Source organism: Pholis gunnellus (genome assembly GCF_910591455.1).
Source record: "Pholis gunnellus genome assembly, chromosome: 10".
NCBI classification, from domain to species: domain Eukaryota; kingdom Metazoa; phylum Chordata; class Actinopteri; order Perciformes; family Pholidae; genus Pholis; species Pholis gunnellus.
This window is the reverse complement of record NC_136537.1, coordinates 19,739,201-19,766,440: the sequence shown is the minus strand read 5'-3', so window position 1 is coordinate 19,766,440 and position 27,240 is coordinate 19,739,201. Positions and strand designations below refer to the sequence as shown.

The 27,240-nt window shown below is 41.4% G+C and overlaps 1 protein-coding gene across 1 annotated transcript in view; it reads left to right on the top strand.

The window, feature by feature from the left end:
• Positions 1-27,240, top strand: part of slit3 (slit homolog 3) — a gene marked incomplete at its 5' end in the record, with an annotated part of 229,173 nt that overhangs the window by 99,074 nt on the left and 102,859 nt on the right. The window contains one exon of the mRNA XM_079168049.1: positions 24,167-24,238. Coding sequence (XP_079024175.1) covers positions 24,167-24,238 — 72 coding nt within the window. The remainder of the gene's footprint in view (positions 1-24,166; positions 24,239-27,240) is intronic.

Genomic DNA, 27,240 nt, shown 5'->3' with positions numbered 1-27,240 from the left:
GATCACAGCTAGAAGTGTTTTACCGACCTTCTTTACAGGGATACAGTAAAAATGTTGTCGCTAATTAAATATAGTGGAGACAGTATGTAAAAGACTCACAGTTTTGTAAGCAAAGGAATAAACTTTAAATGTTTTCTAGTTTTTACTCAATATCCTAAAATCCCATCAAAGGAGCTGATGATTTGTTTCTGACTGCATCACACATGCATAATGAAATGGCTGCTGTGTTTCCTCCTCCAAAAGAAGTTAACAATACACAAGGTGCTTTTGCGATGAGGACAAATAAAATAAAAAAACTTTATTTAACTACGCTTTTCATAATAGAAAGTAAAGAGAGACGAATGGAGAGAAAAAACAAATAAACCTCACAATATGTGGCCGAGTCGCTGTAAGCAATAAAAAGCTTCAGATTCACTTAACGCTATTTTCATTTTGATTTGTGAACTTTTTTATTGAATTCATCAAATTGTCACTTTTTTTTTTATTAATATAAAAAATATATTTTTTTGTATGTCTTTAAAAAGCTAGATTAATGAACCCTATGAATACATTGACATGTTTATTTTGTACTTTCAAGGATGAACATCAATATGATCAGAGGCAAGTTGTGATATGATTTGTTTTCAGAAGTTTGAAGTTTGAAGTTTGAACATCCAACTCTCATTCTCGTCTTAATTATTGTACTTTTGATAGACACAGAGAAAAACTAAATAGGATTAAAGCCGGAAGTGACACTGGTAGTCTGATATAGATGAGTGTGTGTGTGTGTGTGTGTGTGTGTGTGAGTGTAGCTCTTGGATCAGAGAGCAGTGTGTGTGTTGGCTGAGGTTGGGGTGAAATGAGCCGTTTTAATGAGTTACTGTAGCTATGTGTGTGTATGTGTGCGTGTGCGTGGGTGTGTGTGTCTGTGGGTGTGTGTGTGTGTATGTCCTGAAGCCCACATGGCTCAGCATGAGTAGCAGCATACCCGTGCATGTACACACACACTCGTGAACTCTTCAAACATCAAATCATGTCAGTGCAGAAGAGTTTGTGAATTTACAGGAACACTCCAGCTGCATTACGCTTTGATTGTCAAGTTACTGGCTCGTTATGTGACGCCTGCCAAACTTGTAAAAATATGACCTGAGCATAATGAACATTTGCACAACTGAATATATGAGTATTTATACAGTCCACAATAAGTGTTTTTCCAGTTTCCTCTAAAATTATTGCAAAGAGAATGGCCAAGTGGACTGGCACGTTGGAAGGAAACCTCTTGCCAATAACTTGACTGCAACCAAAGCAGTAAAGTAATTGTTATAAAGACAATAAAATAAAAGATCTTTAATAGAGAAAGTCGCCCAAATTTCAAGACAAATTTGAGTCAATGTTGCATCTCAAAAGCTTGTTTCAGTCCAACTCTGAGAAGCTACAGTTAAATGAGGAGTGGAGAAGTGCATGCCTCGACCAAATTTATGTGGACTAAATGTTTTAAGGGAAACATTACGGATGTCTCTGGCTCAAAAGAAGTTACGAAAATAATGTCTTTGACTCCCTGGTAGCGATCGCTCCAGCCCGGTCGGGTGATCCATCAGACGATGTCTGCAGAATGTGATCGCTGCCTCAAATCAAAATGACACATTTAGAATAACACAAATGTAAAATGTTGGTGAAAGTGTTTTTCCGTCTCAATGGGACACTGCTCAACGAGGTCAAAGTGGGTTAGAGTACAGTTTGGGTGGGTGAAAGGATGGTTAGGCAGTAAAAAGCATGAAATGAAGAGTGACAACAGAGCCTCAGAGACCCGTCGTGCGTCTCCTGTAAAATGTGACAACGCGTTTGATTGGGTATCAGAGCTAGGCAGTGCGATTTCCGAACATATACCACCACAGCACTATGTGCTATATGTTAAACTACATGTTCCTGGCCTGGCTGAGAGGTTCCCACACAGTACTCAGGCGCAAGAGTATCAATCAAGCAGCTGCACTCGGGGAAAATAGTTATCAAATCAAATTTCTAAACAAAATGTCACTTAGCCGGTGTTTTGCTGTTCAGCAGCTCAGTGGTTTGAGGCTTTGTGTTGATCCTTCAATGCAAAGTATTCATTTTAGTTGTTAGGAAATCCAATTAGTGAACATATCACCCACCTATCATGAATAGTTTTAGCCTTATTATAATTCTCTTTCTTTCTCTTTTTCTTATTGTCTGCTGCTTGCTTCAGGTGAACTCACATAAAGCGCCCTCAAGTACACACACACACGCACACACACACACACACACACACACACACACACACACACACAGACAGTAAAGTGTGAATAGGGGAGGAGGGGTGACCTCAGTTGATAATTCAGCACAATGCACCTGGTTATGATGTAAATGCTCGTATGTCCTTACAGTTAATCATACACTCAGCTCCGGGACACGGTGCGTGTGTGTCAGCTGTAGGACACAAGCAGGGAGGTCATTCATTCATTTTCTATGAACATACACTATTACCATCAGACCTCCTCTCCTTTCATCCTTTCTTCTCTCGTTATTCTTCCTTCTCTTTTCTTTTCTTTCCTATTTTTTCCTCACTTAATCTGTTTCTTGCAGCATAATTATGCTTTTTTAATTTTTTACACTCCTTACCCCACCTTCTCATTTGACTTTCCACCTTTTTTCATGTCTCCTTTATTTTCCCCTCCTCTCCCTCCTCTGTCTCTATCTCCATCTCCTTTTTGTCTGACTGCCACATCCCTTCCTCTCTCCTCCTGCCCCGCCTGCTTTCCTTTCCTTTCCAAGGGGTCTTGTCTGCTCTACCCGGGGGGGGGGGGGGGGGGGGGGGGGGGGGCCTGTTTGTTTGAATATGCTCCTCAGTGCAGCATGCATATAAATCAAGCCTACCTCATGATGTCATGATCACTGAGGTCACCTCAGATAGATGCTGGCTGCCTGGGCCTCCTCACCTCTCAAAACGGCATTTTTCATAGTGTGTGTGTGTGTTTGTAGCTATTCAGATTATGGGGGGCAGGCACACGCCATGTCACAGAGCGCAGTGGGACTCATACAACCAGTGCAGCAGTTTGTCATTGTAGCAATTTAGCTCTGTCTGTCTAATGCTCAGCTGATCCACTTAACCCTCCCAACCCCCCTGTAAGTGACACTGAGTGTTTAATCGGCCCCAGAGGATACTTGGTGGGCCACGCTGTTAAAAAAAAGAAGAAGAAGAAGAAGAAGTATAGTATATCTGTGTATATAAATGGTCGCTACTCCTCCGCTTAGGCGCCACAACTCCTCCCTTGGTGGTGCTCAGCGTTGAGGTGGGCCACCTTCTGCACAATGGGAACACGAGGTACATGCTATATTAGGTGAACCATCCCTTTCGAGAAAACGGAGTTCAGTTCCTCATTGAATTAAATGATCCAATGCTTCACTTGTCCCCTAAACGGCTCAGTCTGTCTCAAGGTAAGCAATCGAGTGCTCTGCTGTTTGATATTTAGGTAGTTACTGGCTCAGAAATGGGCTTTTATTGGACCACCTACGTAACGTAAACTAATTCAGAGCGTCCACTTAACCTATTCAAACATGCCGTTTAGCACAATTAACATTTAGATGGGGGGATTTATGAATGTATTTTTATTTTTGATGATTTTATCTCCCCCTCCTTCTCTCTTCTTCCATTCCTCCCTTTTTCTCTCCGTCCCCCCACATTTTCTCCAGCTGGTCAAACAAGGCTGTCCAGCCCGGTTCTCTGCATCGCTCTTTCCTGCTAACCTCCATCTTTCATGTTCCTCTACCAGCCCATTGAGACGTGACACAAGGATCGTATATTTGATACGTGTCTACATGGCCGACGGCGCCACATGTAATCTCAGTGGCTTTGTACCTTTAGTCCGTCTCGGAGGAGAGTGTCTAACATTTACACTCATTCAATGACAAATAAATATAGGCGGATTGGAGTGTCTATAAATGTAAAAAAAAAGCTTTCTGTCATCAACACAAACAGAGGAGAGGAGAGGGTTCATGATGAGGCAGAGATGGGGACAAATGAAACATAGAAAACAATAGATATGAGAACAAGGAGACAAATAAAATATGTACCTAATTTATTTTAGTTAGGAAATCAGATGTTGGGTTTGTTCACATGTGAAGTTACTTTTGCATTTTAATTTAGCTGCCAGTTTCTGCCTCAGTCATCCAACTTCAGAAGTATTAACACAGATTATCCCACATCTATTGAAAACATTTGGTGAAAGATGCTCAAAGGAAAGGAACATGTTTTATTGTTTTTTTTCGCATTCTATGGTGGAGTTTAAAGAGATCTCGATATATCATATTATGACCTAATTTGCTTTTTTTTTACTGATCATGTGTCAACAGTATGAACAGCTTGATGCTGAAAATATTACATGAAGAGTTATATCTGAATAGTTGTGTCCGGTGACTGTGTCGTTTCCTTCCTCTCTGTCAGTGAGTGGCGAAGATAGCATCAGCAGACCAAACACACACACACACACACACATACAGAAGCTCAGACATTTAAGCAACCCCTGACACACACACACACACACACACACACAGGGTGTAATATGTCAAGAGTAGGTGTGGGGTCTGAGGGGATTTCCTCTCTGTGGCACACTCGGTAGATGTTTGAGTCGAGATAGCAGCATGTGTGTGTGTGTGTGTGTGTGTGTGTGTGAGAGTGTGTGTGTACAGGAAATGGTGTCCTGTTCTACATGTTTCACTCTCACTGATTTGATTGAGGAAGAGAGATAATAAACTTAGTTTGGCTACCACTTCCTGGAAATACCCAATAGACTCCACACTGAGCCACATGTGTGTGCACAAATACACTGACTGTTGGAGAGGTTTATATAAATATTCATTAATTCTTTATTTTTTTCTGATGCTGACGGACATCCATGCATCATTTTCTTATTAGCTCTAATATATTGGATTTTAAATAAACCAGATTTTTTTCAGTATAATGGTAGCTGATATGGTACGATAATCTTATTTATAGAGCTGTTACAGATTCCATTACTTCTCAACACTATAGACACACACACACACACACACACACACACACACACAGCCACAATGATGTGATGTCTCCAATGTAACCGAACACGAAGTCCAACAGAATGGTTCAAGACGGACTTATTTGTTTCATAACTTTTCCGAGACAGGACGACTGATCTCGACAGTGAAGTGTTTATCTACCAAACCGTGGCTTTCGCTGTGTTTGTCTTGTTGTTGTCATGGTGACATCGGACCGCCAAAAGAGAGGAGAAGAAGATGAAAAGAAGTCCAGGAGGAAATGGCCTTACACAGATGCAGCTTATCTGAAACAGTTATGTTTCTATCTCTGTGCGGAGGCTCCTTCTTATTGGAATATTGTTCACTATCCGGTTTTCCTGCCACGCGCTTGTCTGTTTCTAATTCACGATGTTGAATGATTTATATCCTGTTTCTACTTCTGCAAGGGTAAATGCTGTTCAGATATATTCAAGTAATAATATAAGACATTGTCACATAAATATCAAATTATAACAAACGATGTCTGTTGTGGAAGTTGAAGGCCAACTGACACAACACAAAAGTCCGTCCCTTTTTGATTGGATGCTGTGAACAGTGTTAGCGGAAAGTATTTGTCATGAATGTCTTTGTAGTTTTCAGCAGCGACAACAGTTTGTAGTCAAACTGGGAATGTTTACAGTGATAGAAGAGAACGTCTGGGGGAAATGTTACGGACACACTGATTGAAAATTCAGCTTCATATTTAAACAAAAGGACAATATCATAGATTGCTATTTTCTGTAATCTTCATTTATAAAACAGCACGGATATTGAGAATCTCCTCCTGACACTATGTGGCTCGACTAGACTGATGAAGGGAGCAACAACGAGTCAAAGTGAAACATGTAAAGAAGATGAGGTAGGGAGCTAATCTTTTTTAGCAGGGGGAGGCAGAAATGGAGGACATGGAGGAATAAATAGATGGACAGATGAGAAAAAAAACAGAGAGAGCTGCAGGTGGAGAGAAAGGTGAGGCGGGGTTATTTGTGCGATTGACAAAACATGGAGTGAAAGAAGAGATGGGACATAGTGACATGAAGGATGTGTGAAAACACATCTGTAAGAGGATAAGTAAAGGAGGTGAAAGAGGGCCAGCGGGAGAGGAGGAGGAGGAGGATCAGAAAGAGGTGATGAAGAAGGGATGAAAAGAAAGGCAGACGAGCGGAGTCCTACTGAGATCTCATTTCCAGGAGTCTGATAATGCTGCTCCTCTTTGGCCCTAATCTCTACATGGAGGAAATGAGAAAAACACACACACACACACACACACACACACACACACACAGAATCAGCCTCTTGAGTATCTTTGCAAATACTCGTGTACACAAAAGACATAAAGATTTACAGACTACAGTAAACACAGACACACACTGAATATCAGGAACATGGTAGAACACATAGAAACATAACAGCTAACACGTACAGTAGCTATAGAAACATGACTATATATATATATATATATATATATATAAAGAAAAATGTATTTTCCCTACACAACCTTTATCTCTCTCTTTCTTACACACACACACACACGTGTGCGCGCGTATTCCCCACTGGGAGCCTATTAGCTTCTCAGTGTCAGAGGGTGAGCAGAGGATGATGATTCACAGATCCCTCCAGTGTCTGTCTTTCTTCTTTGTGGAGAGAAAAAAGGCAGATACTGCAGCGGACAGACTGACAGACATAAGCAGAAGTGGATAGACTAAGAGTACACAAACACACACACACAACAGGTGTGGGAGAAGAAGAAGAAGAAACTCTCGGTTTCCCCGCACTATGCCAACTCTTCCTTCCATCAGTCCGCTTAATAAACAACGTGTCAGTTTGATTTTCATGTCCGGCAGTGATACATTTGGAGGGCATTAAGTGAGGAATAGGGGAATTATGCAGCATTACATTTGAACTGTTTTCAGGGTACCCCCAATAATGAAACATCTAATATAAATGACAATAGGTTTAAATGCAAAGATACATTTAATCTATTCTCACTCTCTCTGTCACGCTACTAGAAGAATAATTTGTTCCTGCCATCCATGTTGAAATCAAATGAACATGTGTTCTTCATTCTTGTGGGTGCATCTACAGTATCAGGTGTTACTGTGACGATGTTCCGGACGTTCAGGGTGGAAAATGGTGATTGTTGAAAAGATGTTTTCAAGAAAAATGTATCAGATAGTCCTCAAAGAAGGGTAAAGGCTTGTCTCTGACTGCCGGTGGTCTGGAGTTATTTTGGTGTTGATGAGCTGCCAGAATGTGTGATAGTGATCTGAATGCCCTGATTGTGCTAAGAGGGAAGCACAGAGAAGCATTGCGGCGCCATCTACTGTCTGGAAACCCTGTTTATCTCTTCTGCCAAGGGAAGGTGCTGCGTTGCAGGAGGCCTACCTGCTGGGTGGGTTTTTTTTTTTTGCTGCACCGGGCGGCTTTCTGCTCCACCTATTCTATTCTGCTCTATTCTATCTATGCACATCAGAAGATTATGAAAGAGTGCTTTGTGTCAACTCGTCTATTCAAATAAGGGAAACCGATTGTTCTAAAGTAATTAATTCGATAACTGCACTTGTGACCCTATCTCGCTCCTCGTCTGCTTTCCCTCAGCTGTAACGCTCAACACTGTAATGGCTATTTCATTGCGGCGGGCGTCCCTGCGACCTCAATGAGTAAGGGAACGCAGTTACCATCTGCGCTCAAACTGTACATTACCTCATAAACACACGGGCCACTGCGGAGTTTCAGTGTCATTTGGTGCAGCGTAATGTTGCATCTGTGTTTTTCTTTTACCGACCCACGAATGAAATAGCTAAATACGAGACGTTAAAGCTTGACATCGTACCTCGCTGCTGTTCAGCATCATCACCGCCGCAGTGGTCGCCTAACTCTGATTTATAGGAAGTATGGGCTTATTTTTCTACCCTCTTGGAGACCTGGGCGAAAGCTTTTTTTTGGGGGGGGGTGGGGGAGTAATGTCTTCTTTTATAGCTGTCGACTGTGAAAGGGGTATTTAAGAGTTACCTGTTTTGTGTTGAAGTTAAAGTTTCTTTGAGGTAAAGGGCTGTTCTGTGGACAACACAAAACCCTGCGTGTTTTATGTTCCGGACCTCTCAGCTAGTTGTTGTGTGTTGACGCCGTAGCTTAGATACTGTAAATTGCAGAGCTGAAGTCCTGTTTACTATCAGGATAATGGAGTTGCCATGCGGCTATGCTCTGTTTGTGTTGCTCACAAGCAGATTGCTGAGGTTTTGGTGCAGCTTCACAGGGAGTCTGGATTTCAAACCCGTGTAGGAGTTCGCCGCAGCGGACCAAGGTTCAATATCCAACTGCAGAGTGTTTTTATTAACTGAAATCATCACGGACACATGAGTCATCAAATGATTTAAAATAATATGGTAGGATACAGTACAAAACAATAAAGTCTGACAATCTCTTTCCTCACTGCAGAGCGGGCCACCCAGCCTGGATGAGGTGTGTTTACTGGAGAGTATCAGCATCACATAATCTACATGAAGAGAGCCAAGGGTTAGGATAGAATTTACAGATTTTATATTTCAAAGGTAGTAGATGACTCATGTTCTAGGTTGACAGCATTAACTCATCATATGCTCTTTCTGCTGCAAAGCAACATGCTGTCATGCCGTCTGCAATCATCATCATGGATTGACCTGTCGAGTATTTTCTCAATCGATCACTGAATCTTTGAGTTTATAAAACATCAGAAAACTGTGAAAAAATGCCCATCAAAGTATCCCAGAGCATAATTTAACTTCTTCAAATGTCATGTTTCGTCTGTCCAATAATAACAAAACCCAACGATAATCAATTAACGAAAATGTGAGACTAATGAAAGCAGCACATTCTTGGAAGAACCATGAAACCATCAAATATTTTTGCATTTTTGCTTAAGAATCATTAATTGATAATGCCGATTGATGGAATAATCGCTGCAGCTCTATCATCTTACGACAAGAAAGTGTGTGTCACACCAGAAAGACGATTTAGATCATTTTTTATCAGCGCACCTTGCAGGATGCACACACTTGATACATCTTCATATATATATATCTCTCAGAAAAGGATCTTCTGAACGGATGAAATAATGAACACTGAAATAAAATTACTTCTAGTTTCCTGTCTGTTGTATCTCTCTGGGGTGGTTGTAATGCCGTTGTCAGCCAGTTTATTGAGGTAATGACATAAAGTTGTGAAATTAGCCCGGCCTTGTAAAGACTGGTGTAGTTTTATCCTGGAAAGCATTAACAGTCTGGGGCAATTACCTCTCAATGGCTGCCTTCTGCCAAGTGTGTGGGTGTAAAAGAATGCGTCTTTGTGTGTGTGTGTGTGTGTGTGGCTGGAGAGAGCAACAATGAGATAGTGCTTGTGTTGTTGCACATATACGTCATGTATGGAGTGTGTGCAAACTTTGCCCCATCTGCATGCAAGTGTGTGTGTGTGTGTGTGTATTAGAGAGAGAAAGAGCATTTTGTACATGTGATAGCAATATGTGCTGATTGGGCTCTCCTGGGACCTGCCTTTCCAATGCCTCCACCCCGGGTTATTTACACATACACACACACACACATACACACACGTCACACCCTAAAACCCACTTGTTCACTATGTCCTTGACCTTTTTTTCCCCCCCTCACCGCGTTCTTGCTTTCTCTCTTCTTTCCCATCTCCCTTTGTTTTGTATTGTGTTCTTCTTCACTCGTCTGCCTCTCTTGTTTTATTCACCCTTATCTCACTTTTCTTCTTCTACTATTCTCATCATCCTCAGTCTTTCAGCATGTTTTCTTTAAGGTTTTTTTCCTTTCGTCATTGTCTGTTGGATTTGCATTTGTTTCCTTCCCTTCCATGTTTCCTATCTCCTGTGCTCTACTCTGTCTTAGACCTCTCCATCCTCCATCTTTGCCATTCATCCTACACATCTCCTCTTCTTCTATTTCTTCACTCTCCTTTCCTCCTTTCTTCTCCTCTGTCCTTCCTGGCCCTCCATCCATTCCTCTGTCCTCAACCTTCATTCCTGCCGCTGCTGTCCTTTCCCTTCTTCATCTATCTCCCCTCCTACTCCACCTCTTCCTCCTCCCTCCATCACCACCATCCCAGCCCACGCCCCCCTCTCCATTAGCAGATTAGATTTAGTCCCATAATGCCGCTGGGCACCATGATTTTACCGTCTCTCATTACTCCTAAATCATCTTTTCCTTCTCTCTCTCTCTCTTTCTCCCTCTCTTTCTCTGTCTCGCTCCCTCATCTCCTAACTATAATATGCAAACACACACTTCTACACACGTATGCTCACACACACACACGCCTTATGCCGAGGCCTGCGCACCGTAACACCCTGAATTAGCAGCGGCGCTAGTGATTTGTGATGCTGTGTGATTGGGTGGGAGGGGAGAATTTGGTTCAATTTCTGTCTGTCCGCATCCATCCTTTATTCCTCTCCATATATTCCCCCGGGGCATGAATGATTTTCATATCGCAGCGTTTGACTACATTCGTTCCCGAGCTGTTATACGAGGTGTTTTGGAGCAGAGTTTTCCGGAATGAAGGAATGGCGTAATGCAATTTTTGAGTGACAGGTTTCTTTTTCGAGAGGGAGAGAAACAGAGAGAGGTGGTGACAAGACGGACGGGCAGAGATGGAGAAAAAAAATAATGAATGGTCGGTTATATTTATGCATGCGCGTGAGCGAGCGAGCAGCCATTAGTTCAGAGTGTTCATCATTCCCGTTGTGTCAGCGTCTTATCGTTTATTATGGCAGCCGGGTGAGTTAGCTGTACTTTTACCCTCTGTGACAAAACTGCTGATAACCGCGTCCACTTTAATCATGCCACGGCAGCTTCAAGCACATTTACAACATTCATCTAGATGCTGCGCTGAATGTACCATATATTAAATACTACGATGTACCAAGATAATACACAGCCTCTTAGCATTTAAAGGCATTAACAGAAAAACTATAAATGGAACAAATATCGATATGAATGAAAGCAGAAACATTTAACTCATTAATATTTCATTTTCAAAATGACTTGATCAGATTGATGATACAGTGGTTTTGAGTTTCACAAGGAGAGATTTTCCAGTTATGTGAACATATTTATTAATTTAAAGCGGAACACCACCTTAATTAATAATCCCAATGTGTTATTTTTATAGCCAAGGACCGTTCAATCAATATTTGTGAACATGAGCTGCTCCCCCTCAACGCCGGAAACCAGAGAAGTCGGTCTCAGACTTGTGAAGTCATCAAGTATAAAGCCAGGAGCTGCTGCATAGACAATGAATGGAAGATTGATTTTGTCTGTTTTCTTTTGTATACCCAAATGAGCTTCATTCTCTTGGACTGCTCTCAGCTCTAAAACAGAAACTGTACTCATATACATAAGACCAACATGTACGAAAACAAGTGTGCCAACTTCAGTCTATATGTATTTCCCCCCCACTGAGATCTTTACTATTTTGTATTTACAATCTGAATATTGAAAGGAGTGGAACAATCTGGCTTTACGTTTGTTGGGAACCGTATTTACTGCACCTTTAACTTTGCTAATCACTTAAAAACACGCTGTTATACGTTGCATCAGGGACCAGTGTTAAACCCAAATAGCGTTTTTTTTTAATTCTCCCTTTTAACCCGGATTTTACCAGACAAATGAACCTTATCCATTTAAAATGATCCATTTCCTGAACCTGTCCTGTTTTCTGCAGGGAAAGCCTGCTGGAGAGGAACAAAAGCAGAGAATCTGGATCCACTCAATCTAATCTCTCAGCCTTAATGGGCACTGCTGCTTTTCAGACACACCCTGCAACACACACACACACACACACACACACACAAGCAGAAAACCGTGTACACACATATACATGGAAGTGGAGATGGTTGAAGGCATGATAACATTTATTCGACCAGTAAACAAACACTGGGGTTTTCTTACAGTTAGACCCTGACTGTCTCAACAAGGATATGGATACAGTCGAAGGCATACACACAAACATTTATAAACACACACTCACATAGATCCCTCTCTTCCAGTTAGCCCTGACATTAGCCACTCGCTGTTTCTAACTGGATCATGGGGCTTACTAAAGAGATTAGGGCCTAGAGACTGCATAGCAACCATGTACACACACACACTTACACACACACACACACACACACACACACACACTCACGTTCACATAAAAGTGCTCTCCTTCTCCCTGGTTGTCTCTTTTTTATTCCTTTCTCTTTCTCCATCTCCTCAACTCTTCTTTCTCTGTATGTATATATATATATATATATCTGTCTCCCTCACACACACACTCTCTCTCTCACACTCAACCAGACAGGCCCTCAGGCTAAGAAGACAGCAGCCAGTAGCCATTGTGGAAGAAAGTCTGTCAGAGGAATTAGCCCACCACTGCATGGGAAGAGAGGATGACAGTCTGCTCTGTTAGCCATCACACTCACTTTATTTCACCAAGAACACTTAGAAAGAAACAACCATTGTAAAAAGCCTCCTTTAGCTGTGCATTTGTCTCACTACTGTGTTGTGAAACACCAAAGCAGGATGTTTGTTGTAATGTGAGGAGATTGGCAGTAAGTCATTTAAAATGCAATAGATTTAACTTTGATATGACTGTTGATTCTTGATTCTTTCCTTTAACATGTTACATACATTTGTTTGCTTGAATGAATAGTGCCTGCACTTTGTTACACACGAGAGTCTTCCTCTTTGAAGCTCTGGGAGTCGTTTTGCTGGTTACCAGACTTTTTTTTTTTTTTTACAGCTAAACAAGGTTGCCAGTCGGCATTTAAGCTAATACCCACCTTTGTCTTGATTTAGTTGCACTTTGCATCAAAAACTGCATCCCGTCTCCTCAGAGTCATACTTAATTCAACCTCAGATGACACTCATACGCCTGTTTAGGATAAACATCAATGAATTTGCGTCTAAATCAAAAACATTCCTAACAAATTCAGATTTTGCCTCACAATTATCAAATTCATCTCAAATAACCAAGTCAATTGGTTGTCAGTACACTCATGTTTGCAGTAGGAACAGAAACGTGTCAAATACATCACTTTGACTTTTAATGGTGCTGTTTTAGCTTGCTCGAGATATTTGGTCAACTTTTGAACATACAGGCAAAATTGTGTCAAACTCTTTTTCAAAAGCAGGTCAGCTCTGTACTCACTGACCTTGAATTCTATCGTATAGTCTTCATGACGTGTTTTTATCTGACAAGCATGTGTTATTGTGTGTAGCTTTATATTGTGTGTTCTTTCCTCTTCAAAGAGTTACATTCCTTTGTCATGACATCTCTGTTCTGCTAATTGTAGTAAGTAAGAACAATTATTACTGAACAATATTCAGATATTTAGTATCAGACAATTTTTTAGATCAGCTTTCAGACATTCTTTTGTTACATAATGAGAGTTTGGCCCACAGTGACTGTAGAAACTTTCTTTCTTGCACACAAGGGACTGCGTCAACCTTTACAAGGGAACGCGTTATGTCATCTTCGGCACTCAGGAGCCTCGACTCGCTTACGTCTTGCTGCGCTCGGACTCACATTTGCCCGCATCTCACCCTCAATTGTGTTCTTCTCTCGGCATCATGAAAGGCCGCGCAGCTATTTGCCAAACACAGAGACAACAAAGGCTTTCTTTGTTTATTTTTTCTCGCTTTTCCTCTCTTTTGTACACACACACACACACACACTGTCTCATTTCATCTCGCGCACATGCGCTCTCTGCTTGTTGGTTTCTTTCAATACTATACACTTAGACACAAAAAAACACCACACACACTCACTCTCTCTCCATCCCCAGCACCGTTGAGACACCTGCACTCTTCTGTTTCTGTGCTAAAAGTTAATTGGCCCACCGGTAAAATGGCCTGCGGTAACCTTGACAACACTGACCTGCTGAGAGACGGATCAGACCTCAGAGAGATGCCTTATACACACACACACACACACAAGCCATGTGCACAGATAACCTTAAAGACATGCATTGTACTGAGGTTGTACTGAACATGCAGTACATAAAGTTTAATATGAACACACACCCGAAAAAACACACATATATAGTGTAGTGTGTTCAGTGCCATGCATGTGTGTTCATAGAAGCACTCCCTGTCTGCAGCACACACACACACACACACACACACACACACACACACACACACACACACACACACACACACACACACACACACACACACACACCCACACACACATGCATACCCACAGCAGTCCCCTTCTTCTGTCCAATCTGCTAATTTGCGGTGTATTATTTATGGGTGCTGAGGTGCTCCCCAGATGCTTATAAAGGCAAAACGCCACAGTCAGCATCTTTATTCGCACCTCCTCCTTCATTCCTTCTATCCACACCTCCATCACCCACCCCCTTTCATCCCTCTATCTTTTACACAAACTTAACTTTCTCTTCAGTTTGTTCACCCATTGGCTCCCTGTCCTTCCTTCCCACCTTGCCTACTCCCTCCAATGTTACCTTCCATCCTTCCTTCCATTGTCCTCATCCCTGTAGCTTCCTTCACCCGTCAGCAGCTTCATACCCCCTCCTCGTTACGCCTCCTGTCGATGCGTGTCTTTCTTCTTTTCCTCCGTCCTCCCTTTAGTCTCTCTAACAGCACACCTCTTTCAGAACACGTCCATCTCTTGTTCCATGACGACTGATTCAGCCGTTCAGCAAAGAGTCAAACGGGCTGTTGGGTTCATCCTCATTCTAATGGCAAGCACCCATGTTCTGTTGCTACATCATCCATGTATTTATCCGCCTCACCATTGACTTTAAAGGCTTGCTCAGCCATTCACCAGGAGAAGGATTTAATCAGAAAGCCGACAACAGTATTTATTCGGTATTTTTGTATTTTTTTACTTAATTTGCTCTTCCAATTCAACACCTCTTTATTCAATGTTTTTTATTTTATTTATTTCAACAATTCTTAGAGCTTTCAGATAAGCAAGGATTGGCATATCAAATCAGAGGTTTAGACAGGGGCTCTCAAATAGCCTTATGTTGGTTAAACAATTTCCCAGAGAACAAATCCATTTAGTCAAGGAGCTTTGGCCATTCTCAGAATGAGAATCCCCCGTTTAAATCCTCCATCAACCGCACTGCTTCAAATCCATTTCTCACTCAGGATCATTCCTTTCACATGTGAGAATCCATTACCAGTTTATCTTTTTGATGCAGATGTTTTTCATCGAGTTGCATTTCAGGTATTCGTCTTAGATGTCAATTTTGTGTGCAAAAGCTCAATCAAATGTCAGTGTATTTATTTATTTATTGCTTATTTAGCCTGTGATTATGAGGCTTTATTAAAAAATATAACAGACATTTAATCGTATGATCAAAGTTACAATGGAAATTTACTTTGGAGTAATTGATCATGATTTCCAAGCACACCCAATGAGTGTAATGTCTGTCAATTTGACCCAAACAGACCTCCAATAAAAATAAGCATAGATTGTCATTTTGGCAGGTTTAACAGCTTTTTGCACATCAAGCAACATATATGTATCAGTATTTTTAACAAAGGCATTAAGATAATTCCCCTCGGGTCCATACTCATAACAGTAATAAGTACAACTACTCACTGCATGTTTCAATGGAGTGCCACTATCTGTTGTTTTCTGTCATTAATATCATTTATTATTCTGATCTAGTTTTTAAAAGATGAAGGAATCACATAATTACCTGGTTTGTTTTCAGCTGATGTAGATAAGATATCCCTGCTCTTTTGGTAAAACCGACTTTTTGTGACTTTCACATTTTAATCTTAAGTGAAGGATAACAATGTCCTCTGCGACTGAGAAAGTTCCTCAGCTCCTTTGGCTTTCACAATACAGTATAGATAAGCCAAGACAAGCATCGCTTGAAAGCAGTGATATCAACTCTCACCAAACAACTATTGTCATGTCAGAAGTGAATACAATTCTGGTTTTTATTCATTTTTTAGATGCATATTATTTTTGTTTTTAATATATTGGAATTGAACCCTTGTTTAATTGATACTGTATGTAACTATAACATACATACATCTCATTACTTGTAAAGCGCCCTAAAGGCCTGATCGTTATGCAGTCTGCTGTGTCTTTTTTTACATTTGTGTTGCTAGGAAACCCCAGAATGTGTGTTAAAGTTATCTAAACACAAACCATAAACTACACACTACTTAGTAGTAGTAGTTATATAGTAATAGGACAGTTTAAATGTCCGAAAATAAATTTGCCTCATGCTCTTTTCCGTCCTGATCGTAGTAACTACGGTTGATAAAGTCATATAGCTACTGGGTATCCAGCAAAAGTCACCACTATGAGAAAAAACTAAAGGCACACAGAGCAGGAAAAAAAACACTTCATTCTCATTGAAAACAATTACAGTAAGTGCTGCTAAGCCCAGGCTGCTAAAACACTCTCTGTCTGAACAGGGCCAAAGTGTGCTCACAGTTTGGTTCAGTTTTATAGGACTCGGTGGAATTAATTTGGATCAGTTGTGGTTTGATCAAGATTGCGAAGCATGAACATAACAGTTTGGCAGTGTCCTCTCTCTTAGATGTACATCTGAGAAACTAAATCTGTTCCAATAAGAGAGACAAAGAAATATCTTTGATCCGTCTCCAATCGATCTATCCCTCCATCTATCAGACCATATAGTCCGTTTCTATCTTTTCTCGTCTTCCTGTTAATCCACCCTCTCCTCCCTCCATCTATCTCCGCTCCCCGCGTGCATTCTGATGCCGTCTCTTGATCCTTTGCTGCTGAAGTTTTATTAGCTCTATAAATGTCCTAAGAGCCTGCAATATCGCTTAGCTAAAGCACTAGAAGAAAAGGAAGGACTAACAAGAAAAAAAGAGGAAAGATAGGCAGAGTAGTAATACCGCTTAGTCCCGCGGATGACAATTCAAATAAGAAAATATATTAAAACAAAATGGCGTCAGGGACATTAAAGTGAATTAGCCAATTACAAATGACCATGTGTGTGCTCCGCTGCCTTAACCTCTCCAACATTTCTTTTTTTTTTCCCCCAATAGTAACTCATCTAAATTTGTTGGACGTCTTTCGGGCGTGGGGCCAGAAAAGCTTTTATATCCATAAAGGCCTATGGATCACAGAGAATTGCATTAAGCTGTCCAATTTAATTACAGTATCGACAAAACATAATAGATACTTACAGCCTCACGGAGAGCGATGGGTAGAGGAGGGGGGAAGAGCATGGGAGAGAGAGAGAGGGAGGAAGAGAGGGAGAGAAACGAAAAGTGCAGACAATGTCCATTTATAATGCTGATGCAGTGTGTGTGTATCAAAAAGGAGGCGTTTGAGGAATGCGTGCCTGTGTGTGTGCGTGTGTGTGTGTGTGTGTGTGTATGCAGGTGTGTGTGGGTGTGCGTCTCTAACGAAGGATTTGCAAGGGCCCATGAGAGCTTTTGAGGACGCTTAGTTTGATTTAGATGCTACTGCTCCCTGATGGCTTGTTTCACTCGCAAACACACACAAATGTGCACACGGACACACATAGCACTCCACCGTCTACGCACACACACGCTCAATCTTACACAATGTCCCTCGTTTACACACACGTGTCCACGCACACACACTGATAAAACTCCACACACACACACACACACACACACACACACACACACCCACACACTTAGTTGGATCAGTGTAATGGAGTGAGTTAGGAGAGTGGCTGTCCTGTCCCGTTCCGTCCCAGCCAGCCCGAGCTGTCATCCTCCCGTCCACCATGATCAATAGAGGGGGGCAATATTTTTATTCATAAAGCGCCCACTTAATTAAATCACAGGGAGTGGAGCGGGGGGATGAATAGGGGAGGAGGATGGATGAGGCGGGGGTTACAAGACGAAGCAAGGGCACCGAGTTAAAAGACTGATGAAGAATTACAAAGACTGGAGAGAGAAAGGCAGAAAAGGGGGAGAAATATGAAAGGAAGACCATTCTGTGTGACCTCCATTACACTAGTTCTCCAGGATATAGAGGACAAACGTGAAGGCAATATGTGTCTGATTGGAAGTACTTTTTGCAGCAACATTTTCCAGAAAGAAATTACTTTTATTCTGTTATTTATAGAGCACGCTTTCAGGGAACACGTGCAGTTTTTGAAGAAACACGTGCTAAACACTATCCTATTCGAGGAAAGGATTCAAACCAGAACAAAAGGCAAAACAATCAGAAGATAAAATGCACTATAGAGTCCATGGAGATTCAGCATTGTTGAGCCCAGATCAATAAAAAACTGGCAATAAGAAATTACTTTAAGCTGTAAAACTTTAAAATATCTAAAAAGTCCAACCCACACTGCAGTCCTACTGTCTGCGATTCACTGCCAGCATGTTGGATATTATATCCCCCCCAGTTTGTTGGCGCAAGTCAGAATCACTCAAGTAAAGTAACTCTGCAGCCAAGACTGGAAGGCTGTGGTTGTAATGGGAAGGTTCCAGTTTTGAATGCATGGAGCTATATGTCTGTGGCATTACCAAAAGGCAGCATTTATACTCAGTAAGTTTTCCCAGGAAAAATGAAAAAAAAGTCTGATAAAATAATATTAAGAGTATACGAAGCCTTCATTTGAGTTATTTCCATTGGAACAGCAGACCTCCCGCTTTGCTGTACTACATACTGTATATAATATTAACTCACTGCTCACTGTGCGGTTACTAGTACTACCTACTACTAGCTAGTAATCTGGGAAAATCCATCCATGTATCTGTGGAGGGTTTTTTTCCCATGCAATGTGGCAAAAAGTGAGGGAAAAGTCTTAATAGCATCTTCACCATTTAAAATTGTTCGTAAATCATAAAAACATTTATTCTGCTTTTACAGCAACAAGAGTACGTCAATGTAAACAAACTTCTATGCCTCCATGTACATGTATTATGACTTAATGGCAGTACTTACAGGTAGTTGAAATGGTATAAAGGACACTTTAATCATTCCAAAGGTTACAGATACCAGAGGATATTTGATTTAGTATAACATTGCAGGCTGTAAGCTGCACTGTAATATCTGTTGCATGACTTTGGTCGTACCCTACAGTAGAGTGCCTTAAGAAACAAGGGGAATATGAGCTAGCCAGCAGTCGATATTTATTACTCTCTTTATGGAACAATATTAAATGCAGTTACAGCCCCCAAGGGAGAGGAAAAAGAGACGGACAGAGAGAGAGAGAGAAAGTGAGATAGCGGGAGGGGTGGAATAAGAAAGTGAGAGAAGAAGAGAGACAAGGAGAAGAGAAGTGAGAGGCTTGAAACCATTGAAGGTCTCTCAGGTTTCAAAAAAAGAAATTGTGCCGCCTCTGTCTTCCTTCTATATCCCTTGTCTTCCTCTCCCTCAATTTCCCTCCTGCTCCTCTCCTCTCTCTCTCTCTTTCATCTCTACCTTGGAGCCCAGCCAAGGGTCATCTCTCTTCCTTTCTTCCACTACAGCCGCTCTTCTTTTAATAAAAGACACACACAAAGATGCATGCATTGCCTCCCATCCACTCTCACATGCCTGCTGTTTCTGTCACGCAGAGACTTACAAATTCTACCTGACACAAGGATACACACCTTTGCCGACCCTCCTTGTCTCCTCTGTCTGACTGAGACCTCCCGCGATGCCGTCTGACACAGAGTCATATGAAATCAAACTGGCCTGTTTCCACTCCCCCACGTTCGCAGGTTAATGGTTCAGAGTGGCCCTGGCTCATATGTGGACAAGCCTGCGGGCGGATCCGTCTAATATCTGGTGTCTACTGTTACACGCAAAAAGTGTAGGGTGAGATCGCCTGGGAGAAAAGTTCATTTGGTCTGTGTGTATGATTGAGAGTAAAAAAAAAATAGATGTGTGTGCACGTTTTCTGAGGCGTATGTGGGTACACTTTTTAATGTTTTTATGTATGCATACTGTGTGTGTATCTGAGGAGACACTGTTCAGCATTGTGTGTGTGTTTCTGTGTGTGTCTGTGTGTGTTAAAGGGTTAACAGTAATATCCGAAGTGGCAAAGGGTGACCTGGCGAGTGTTATTATTCTTCTCCCATGAATAATGGAACTTAATATGAAGGAGGTGATCGCTGGGAGCACACACACACACACACACACACACACACCCAACCCGACCATCACCATCACCACCTCAACCCGGAGAGGATCTTGCTGTCATCCTCAATCCCTCCAGACTTCTAGGGGCCGCTGAGAGTCAGCGTGCCCAGAGAGGAGAGGCCTTGGCTGGGGAAACATGAACTGAGGGTGGGGGGTCCTTGTGGTGAAAGGGGAAGGTCTGGAAGACATTTGGTCAAAATTCAATCAATTATACAGTACTTAGGGAAGCCATAGTAAGCAAGGAATGGGTAATGGAAGACTACGTTTTATTGTTCCTATTCTTCTTTATTTTCTCCCTGCACCCACGAATACTAAACATAGCTTACTTGAACTTTTGTGAACTTTTGCGTTGTTTGTCTCCATCCGGTAGTCGAGATTCCCCGATTCCTCAAAATATATGCAGTTGTTTTCATAATCAGTACCACCATCATTTACGGAATTTGTCATCCTAATAGAACTGATGTATAATTCAAACAGCCATCCGTCTCTTTAATAGAATTTTTAAGAGATTAATTGCCCGCTGCTTCAAACGCTGTGGCAATAGAGGAGGACCAAAAAAAGCTAAATCCAATAATTGAAATGTGGGAGTAGATTGCTAGACTGGTGTACAAGCCATCCAGCTATCCAAATGAGCCGTGTGTGTGCCTGTGTGTGTGTGTGTGTGTGTGTGTGTATTTGTGTATGTTTGTGTGGTTAGTCTATCAGCGAGTGTCCTTTTCAAGGACCACAGGCCAATCTCCTGCTGGTGATAGGCTTTGCTCTACTTAAAGGTCGGCAGGTATGACTCACAGAGAGATGAGAGGACGACAGCTGTTTACATGAAAGCGTACCGTATCTCTGGATGTTGAATGTGTTCAGACACAAACAATACATTATGATACAATATAGAGATTCAATATCTCCCAGTATAAAGGGTCGTATCAAAACTGCACCAAATACGCAGCCACATCTTAAAGGCACTGAAACCGTAGTTTCTCAATCAGGTTCTTATTGTGTGTACATTTAGAATAGTTTTAGTTATTCCACAGAACACATTGGTGTGTTTACTGTTTTGTCTACATCTGGATGACAATGTGATGACAGGTCACCGTCGGTCAAATCAGTTCTTGAGTATTACATTTGATTAAATTTAAGTAAATAAAAACTTTAACATTTTCCCAATTCTTTTACTTTGATTGTTGCACAAAGGAAAATACTTAAGATTTTAAACTTTAATGCCTTTGCTGTTCAGGAATCACGTGAAGTTAAATTTCTTTGTCTCTGTGTCTGGTGATGGAGGCGGTGAAAACGGTCACCAATGGCTACTGAGTTAAGCATTTTTGGGGCTGAAGCCTTCACCTTTTTCACATTTCTGTGACTTCCTGTGCTCTGCCACTCTTTTGCTAGTGGCCACACCAGAATTATTTAAAAAAATGAAACTTTTCTTCTCTGTTTCAAGCTGATAAGACCTTTGTATTTGTGAATCTTGCCTACTTGCCTACTACAAACAGACTGATGCATACTTTATTCAACTATAAACCCATTTTAAGCATAGCAAACATCCATCTTCTCACACACTCGTTGAACCCGGCATACTCACTCAAATCGCGTTTTTTTCTCATTTCCAATAAAATGTTGTCCATCTGTTGTTTACACCTCCCAAAATGTCACCCAAAGCATTTCCATAACCCTAAAACCAATTGCACAAATGGACAACCAGTAACCAACCGTATGAAGAAAACTCAATTCAAGCCTTGTGACATATGAGTTTTATTATGGCGGCCTAAACAGTGGACTCATGGAGCTGGTGTCAGTCACTCAGCTGGAGTCATAAAGGCAGACAGAGAGACACACACAGTCTCATAATGGCTTTTATTTGACTTGGATGGCTTTCCTTCTGTTAGAGGCAATAACAAATAAATATCATCGTGGGTAAACAAAACAATAAAAGATTTATTAGCCATGCAACTCCTCTGAAATATGACTTTTTAATGTTTTTCTTCTCATGCTTTCTTTCTTGTTTTGTTTTTTGCAATCATTCTCTACTCTGTTTGTCAGGAGTCCACAGAGGGCAGGGCGGTATAAGAGATGCAAATGATATAGAAAGATAGATTTATGGATATAGTTAGCTAGTTAGGTAGATAGACGGAGACACTAGATAGCTAATGGAGGAGAAAAGGAGTGCAAGAGTGATAACATCTCTGCTTTTTATCTGTTTCACATTTTCTCTGTCAATGTCATCATGGGAGAAACAAAGACAGGAAAAAACCAAGAAAGAATCTGATCCCAAAAAGTGTCAAAACCTTCTAAACAAAAAGTGTAAACACAAGGAATATTTTCCGGCTGTGCTGCACATTAATATATCATAACACCATTCCTGTCTGTCAAACGTTTGCCTTTTTTGTGCTCCTTCGTCACCGCAATCGCCGAGCAAAATTGCACATAAAAGCACATATTTCCTTTTCCTAGAGAGTATACAATGCCAGGCACACACTTTTCCCATCAAGAATAAAAAAACGGGCCGCTCATCTCTCGTCAAACAAAAGCAATGAGCGAGAAAACACAGGGCTGAAAGGGAAACGACCAAAACGAGGAAACCTTGTTAGTTTGAGGAAATTAGTTTTCTGTTTTCCGAGCACGGCTCGCCAATTAACATTCACGGCCCTAATAAAAGTTGATTGGCTCCGGAATAACGCACAACCAATTTTCCTCCTGTGTACGTGACTGTAAATTAGGCGGCGTAAGCATATACAGTATGCGCGTGAGGGTTTATTTGTGTTGTGTGTGTGTGTATGTGTGTATGTGTGTTTGGGCTTGTGTGATTGTCTGTCTGTGGAAATTGACCAATAAGAGGCTTTGTTCTTAACTGCGTGACAGAAAATGTTATGAATATGGTTAGTATATAATTACCTTTCTCCACAGCGAGGATGGTTGATTTCTGTGCGTGTGTGTGTGTGTGTGTGTGTGTGTGTGTGTGTGTGTGTGTGTGTGTGTGTGTGTGTGTGTGTGTGTGCATATGTGTGTGTGAGCATATGTGCGTGTGTGTCAAGGTCAAATGGAAAAGTCCAGGCCGTGTTCAGTTGTGATTATCTGAGTGTGTGTGTGTGTGTCGACTGTCTAACATGCATGGTCATGTGTTTTGTGTGCTGATTGGCTGTGTGTTCAGTATGTGAGTGTGTGTTTTGAACTCAGACCTGACTGGCAGGAGTATAGGATGATTAGCTTGTCTGATATTTCATACCTCTCTAATTACATTGTGTTTTCTGAACGCGGTTTGCCTGCCAGGCCTTCTCCCCGACAAACAACACTAACAGAGTTAAAGCCAGGCTGTTGTGTCATGTCAAAAATCATTTGACTCATATCGGTATTCATTACGGAGAACGGAAAAAAAAAAGGAAAGAAACAAAGTTAGCAGTCTGTTGTATGTGCTGCCATTTTCATTGTGTGTGTTTAAAGAGGAGGAAAAACCTGAGGGAGAGAAGAGTATAAATATATTTATGTGTGTGTATATATATATATATATATAAGGCTTAAGATTTTTTTACATTAAAGAAATATGCAAAACACACACATTCAACAGACACACACACACACACACACACACACACACTGGTCTTTTATCCTGATTCTCTCTTCCTCTTTCCTCGTTCTCTCCCCGCCACTGCCTCTCCATTAATCAGACACACACACTCTCGTATGCGCGCACACACTTCAAGGCAGTAGATGGACTCGTGCCAGCAGTATTTCTCATAGTTCCTTTTGTCTTTGAAGCTCTTTGGACCAAATTGTTCCACTGATCATGAATGTCATATATCATCCTCCTTCTCCCTTTCTCTCCATCTCTTCCTCCTCGTGTGCCTTTGTACTGTAATTGTGTGTGTGTGTGTGTGTGTGTGTGTGTGCGCGCACTTGTGGTATAGATCAAATGTTTGTGGTTTTGTTTATCATTTGACTCCATATATCTTTCTGTGAGTGCTCGGAATACCTCAACTAATGTCCTCTGTCTCTCTCTCTCTCTCTCCAGAGACCTCAGCGAGAACCAGATTCAGGCGGTTCCGAGGAAAGCTTTCAGAGGAATCACAAGTGTCAAGAACCTGTAAGCACAATCACCTCCTTCCTTTTCGTTTTTCTACTTTCCTTCCCTCCATGTATCGACTCTCCAACGTTTTCAGACATACCAAACATAACAGGCTGAATTTTAAAGGAAATGTGAACCAAATATGATGCCCAAAAATCTTTCCATTCAGTGGAATGGAGTAGCCATCAAAGCATCAACGTCTGTGGTTTAAATATTTCCCTCAGTGCAAACATCATATGAAGGCTATACTGTAGGTATGTGTTATACTGTCAGACACTGTGGAGTACGATTACTTTTCCAACATTGAAGCTATGTAAGGAGGGGAACTGTATCTTAGGAACATGAAGTTAACCTTTATCCATGGTGTGCATATTTTAGATTTTACCTCTGAGCACTGGAAGAAATCTGTGTTATAAGGAATGCATCAAATCTTATTTCTGAATCACACATTTGGTTTAGATTAGCTTCACATGATGTGTCTGTTATTTCCATCTTCTCTGCACCTTTTGACTCTTTTTAGCATTCTGCCTTTCATGACTTTTGCCGGTCTTCCCCGTTTTCTCATCTTCTTCGTCTTACTTCTCATCTCCCTCACCTCTCTTCCTGTCCAGAGAGTTTTTGTCCTCACGTCAAGCACTCAATACCCCCCCCCTGCCATTTATTCATGACGTCCTAATCACCAATAGTGTGATCAATATGCTGCCGGATCAATGCTTCTCATCAATAATAGCTGATCAATCGAGCCTGATGCTGCGTAGGAAACTACCAGAAAGTCTCTTGGGGGTAAACAATGTCCTCAACGTGTGAGAGCTCCATATAGGGCGAGATAGAATAGAATAGGATAGAACTCTATGGGACTATAAAACTGGATGATGCTGGAAAAAACAAATCTTTGCTGTGTAAATTAAAGTTTGCTGCTGTGTTTTATCAGCCACGACTGGCATGACAGAGCAGAGCATAATAACTACAAGATGCAAAAAGATAATAGCCCATCCTTCTCGATGTGGTCTTATTTCCCTACTAGAGCTGTTGACTGACAGAAAACAAACAAATAAACAATATGCTTTGGCTAAATGGGATAGAAAATAAAAGAGAGGGAGATGACTGAGATCTCCATAGACAGATTGTCTCTTTTTTAACATATGCCATGTGTGGGAAGACTGCATGTACATTGGGTAAATAGAATAAGATACACATTTCACAAAACATGAATAAATCATCACTGCAATCATTGATGCACAGATGGTTGATAATTCATTTATGCCAATGAAGATCATGAAATATGACTAAAAACCCCTGAACAGCTACAAAATTGAAGTTGAGGTGAAACTGTGTTATCAGCTGTAGTTCCCTTGCAACTGAGCAAACTCCATCTGCTGATGGTTGTACGATATAATGACGAGAACAGCTGCTAAATGATCGACCACATCAATTCTATTTGACTTTGTAAAGCTGACAAGTACTGCTAATTGGCATACACCCTTGGTCGTAGTGTTTGTTACTAAGTTCCTTAGAGATTAGTTAAATAGTCTTTTTTCCACACGTGTTATTTTTATGTTATTTTGTACCCACCGTGTAAATCAAATTAGTGTTTTTATCCTTACAATGGTAGTTACTTCAGATAGATTTATTACCAACAGAGCATTTGCCCAGGTTTGGGTTGGCACTGACAACATTTCAACCCACCAGACAAAGCACTGCTAAGCTAAGCTTAGCAAGCAATCACAGAGACAACTAGAAAAGTGATTGAATGAACACAAACCCCAATTGAGACCTGTCCAAACCGCTGCCGTATTAGACACGTTTTTCACTTGCATGTCACACGCAACAGATTCACTCTCCTTTTAATCTATGTAGCTGTCTGCATCGGCTCTGTGCCGCTAAACTGCAGTTCGCTGTGTAACACTTCATGTTGACTGTTCAACGCTTCCTCTAAACAGAAACTGTCAGTTCCGGCTGTGTGTTTCGTTTTGTAAGCTGTTAGCTCTTTAAGCCGTATTAGCCTATCGGCCAGTTAAGAGTCAGCGGTCAATATATGAAACAGTCAATAAAATAAGTTTTCTAAAAGTGTGAATCACTGCAACCATGAGAGGTCCTTGAGCATACAGTCATAAATTGAGCTCCGAAAATATTCGGCTGATGGGTTCAGCAGTATGCAAGATTAACCGCAGACAGACACAGAGATGCACACTCAGGCAGACGACCAAATACACAATCTCCTGGCAGAGATAATTACAAAAAGCACTTGAATTTATTTCCAGTACATCCGTATAATCACCTTAAAATGTGGATTAATGTGTCCTTGAATTGTCAAGATCTATGTTTTTCTAGCTCTTTTTCATTGGGCAATCTGTGAATTGATTAATATGCGTCTTGCTACAGATCAGTAATTCAGAGTTAGGCGACAGCCAAATGTGCCCCTCTGCTTAGTTTCCTCTCCCAAGTGTGATGTAAGTTCAATATGGCCGCCAAAGACCACAGGAGAGTATTACTCCGAAGTTAAATGGGCCTGAAAGTGCCTGTACACTGTACCCTGTACTGTGTGTGTGTGTGTGTGTGTTTGAGAGCGAGTGTCGGTTCTCATGGCTGGGCTCCAAACCTTTTGAGTTGAGTTTGGCCTCTGATCATCTGATCCCTTCTCCCTCCTCACGTCAGACACAATCCAAACCAAACACTGCGCACCTCTTTGACTCAAGTATTTCACAACTATCTGAAGTTTGGTGCCAGAAAACTGCACCAGCAAATCACATCTTAGTGTTGCAATGTTGCAGCACCTTGCATGTTTGTAATCTGTATTTATCCAGGGTGGGTTTGCTGAGCAGGCAAGCTCTTTATCGGTAGTACCCTGCGTCGCATTCCTACATTAACACACATTTACACCTGAGAGCTGCCCAGTACAACCACAGCCTCCTACAGTCGTCCCACTGAGCAACTCCAATGTACAGCAGGTGGAATTCAATATGAGTTTCGAGACTTTGCACATTGGATATATTCCACTTCCTGCCCTTGCAGCACCTTTT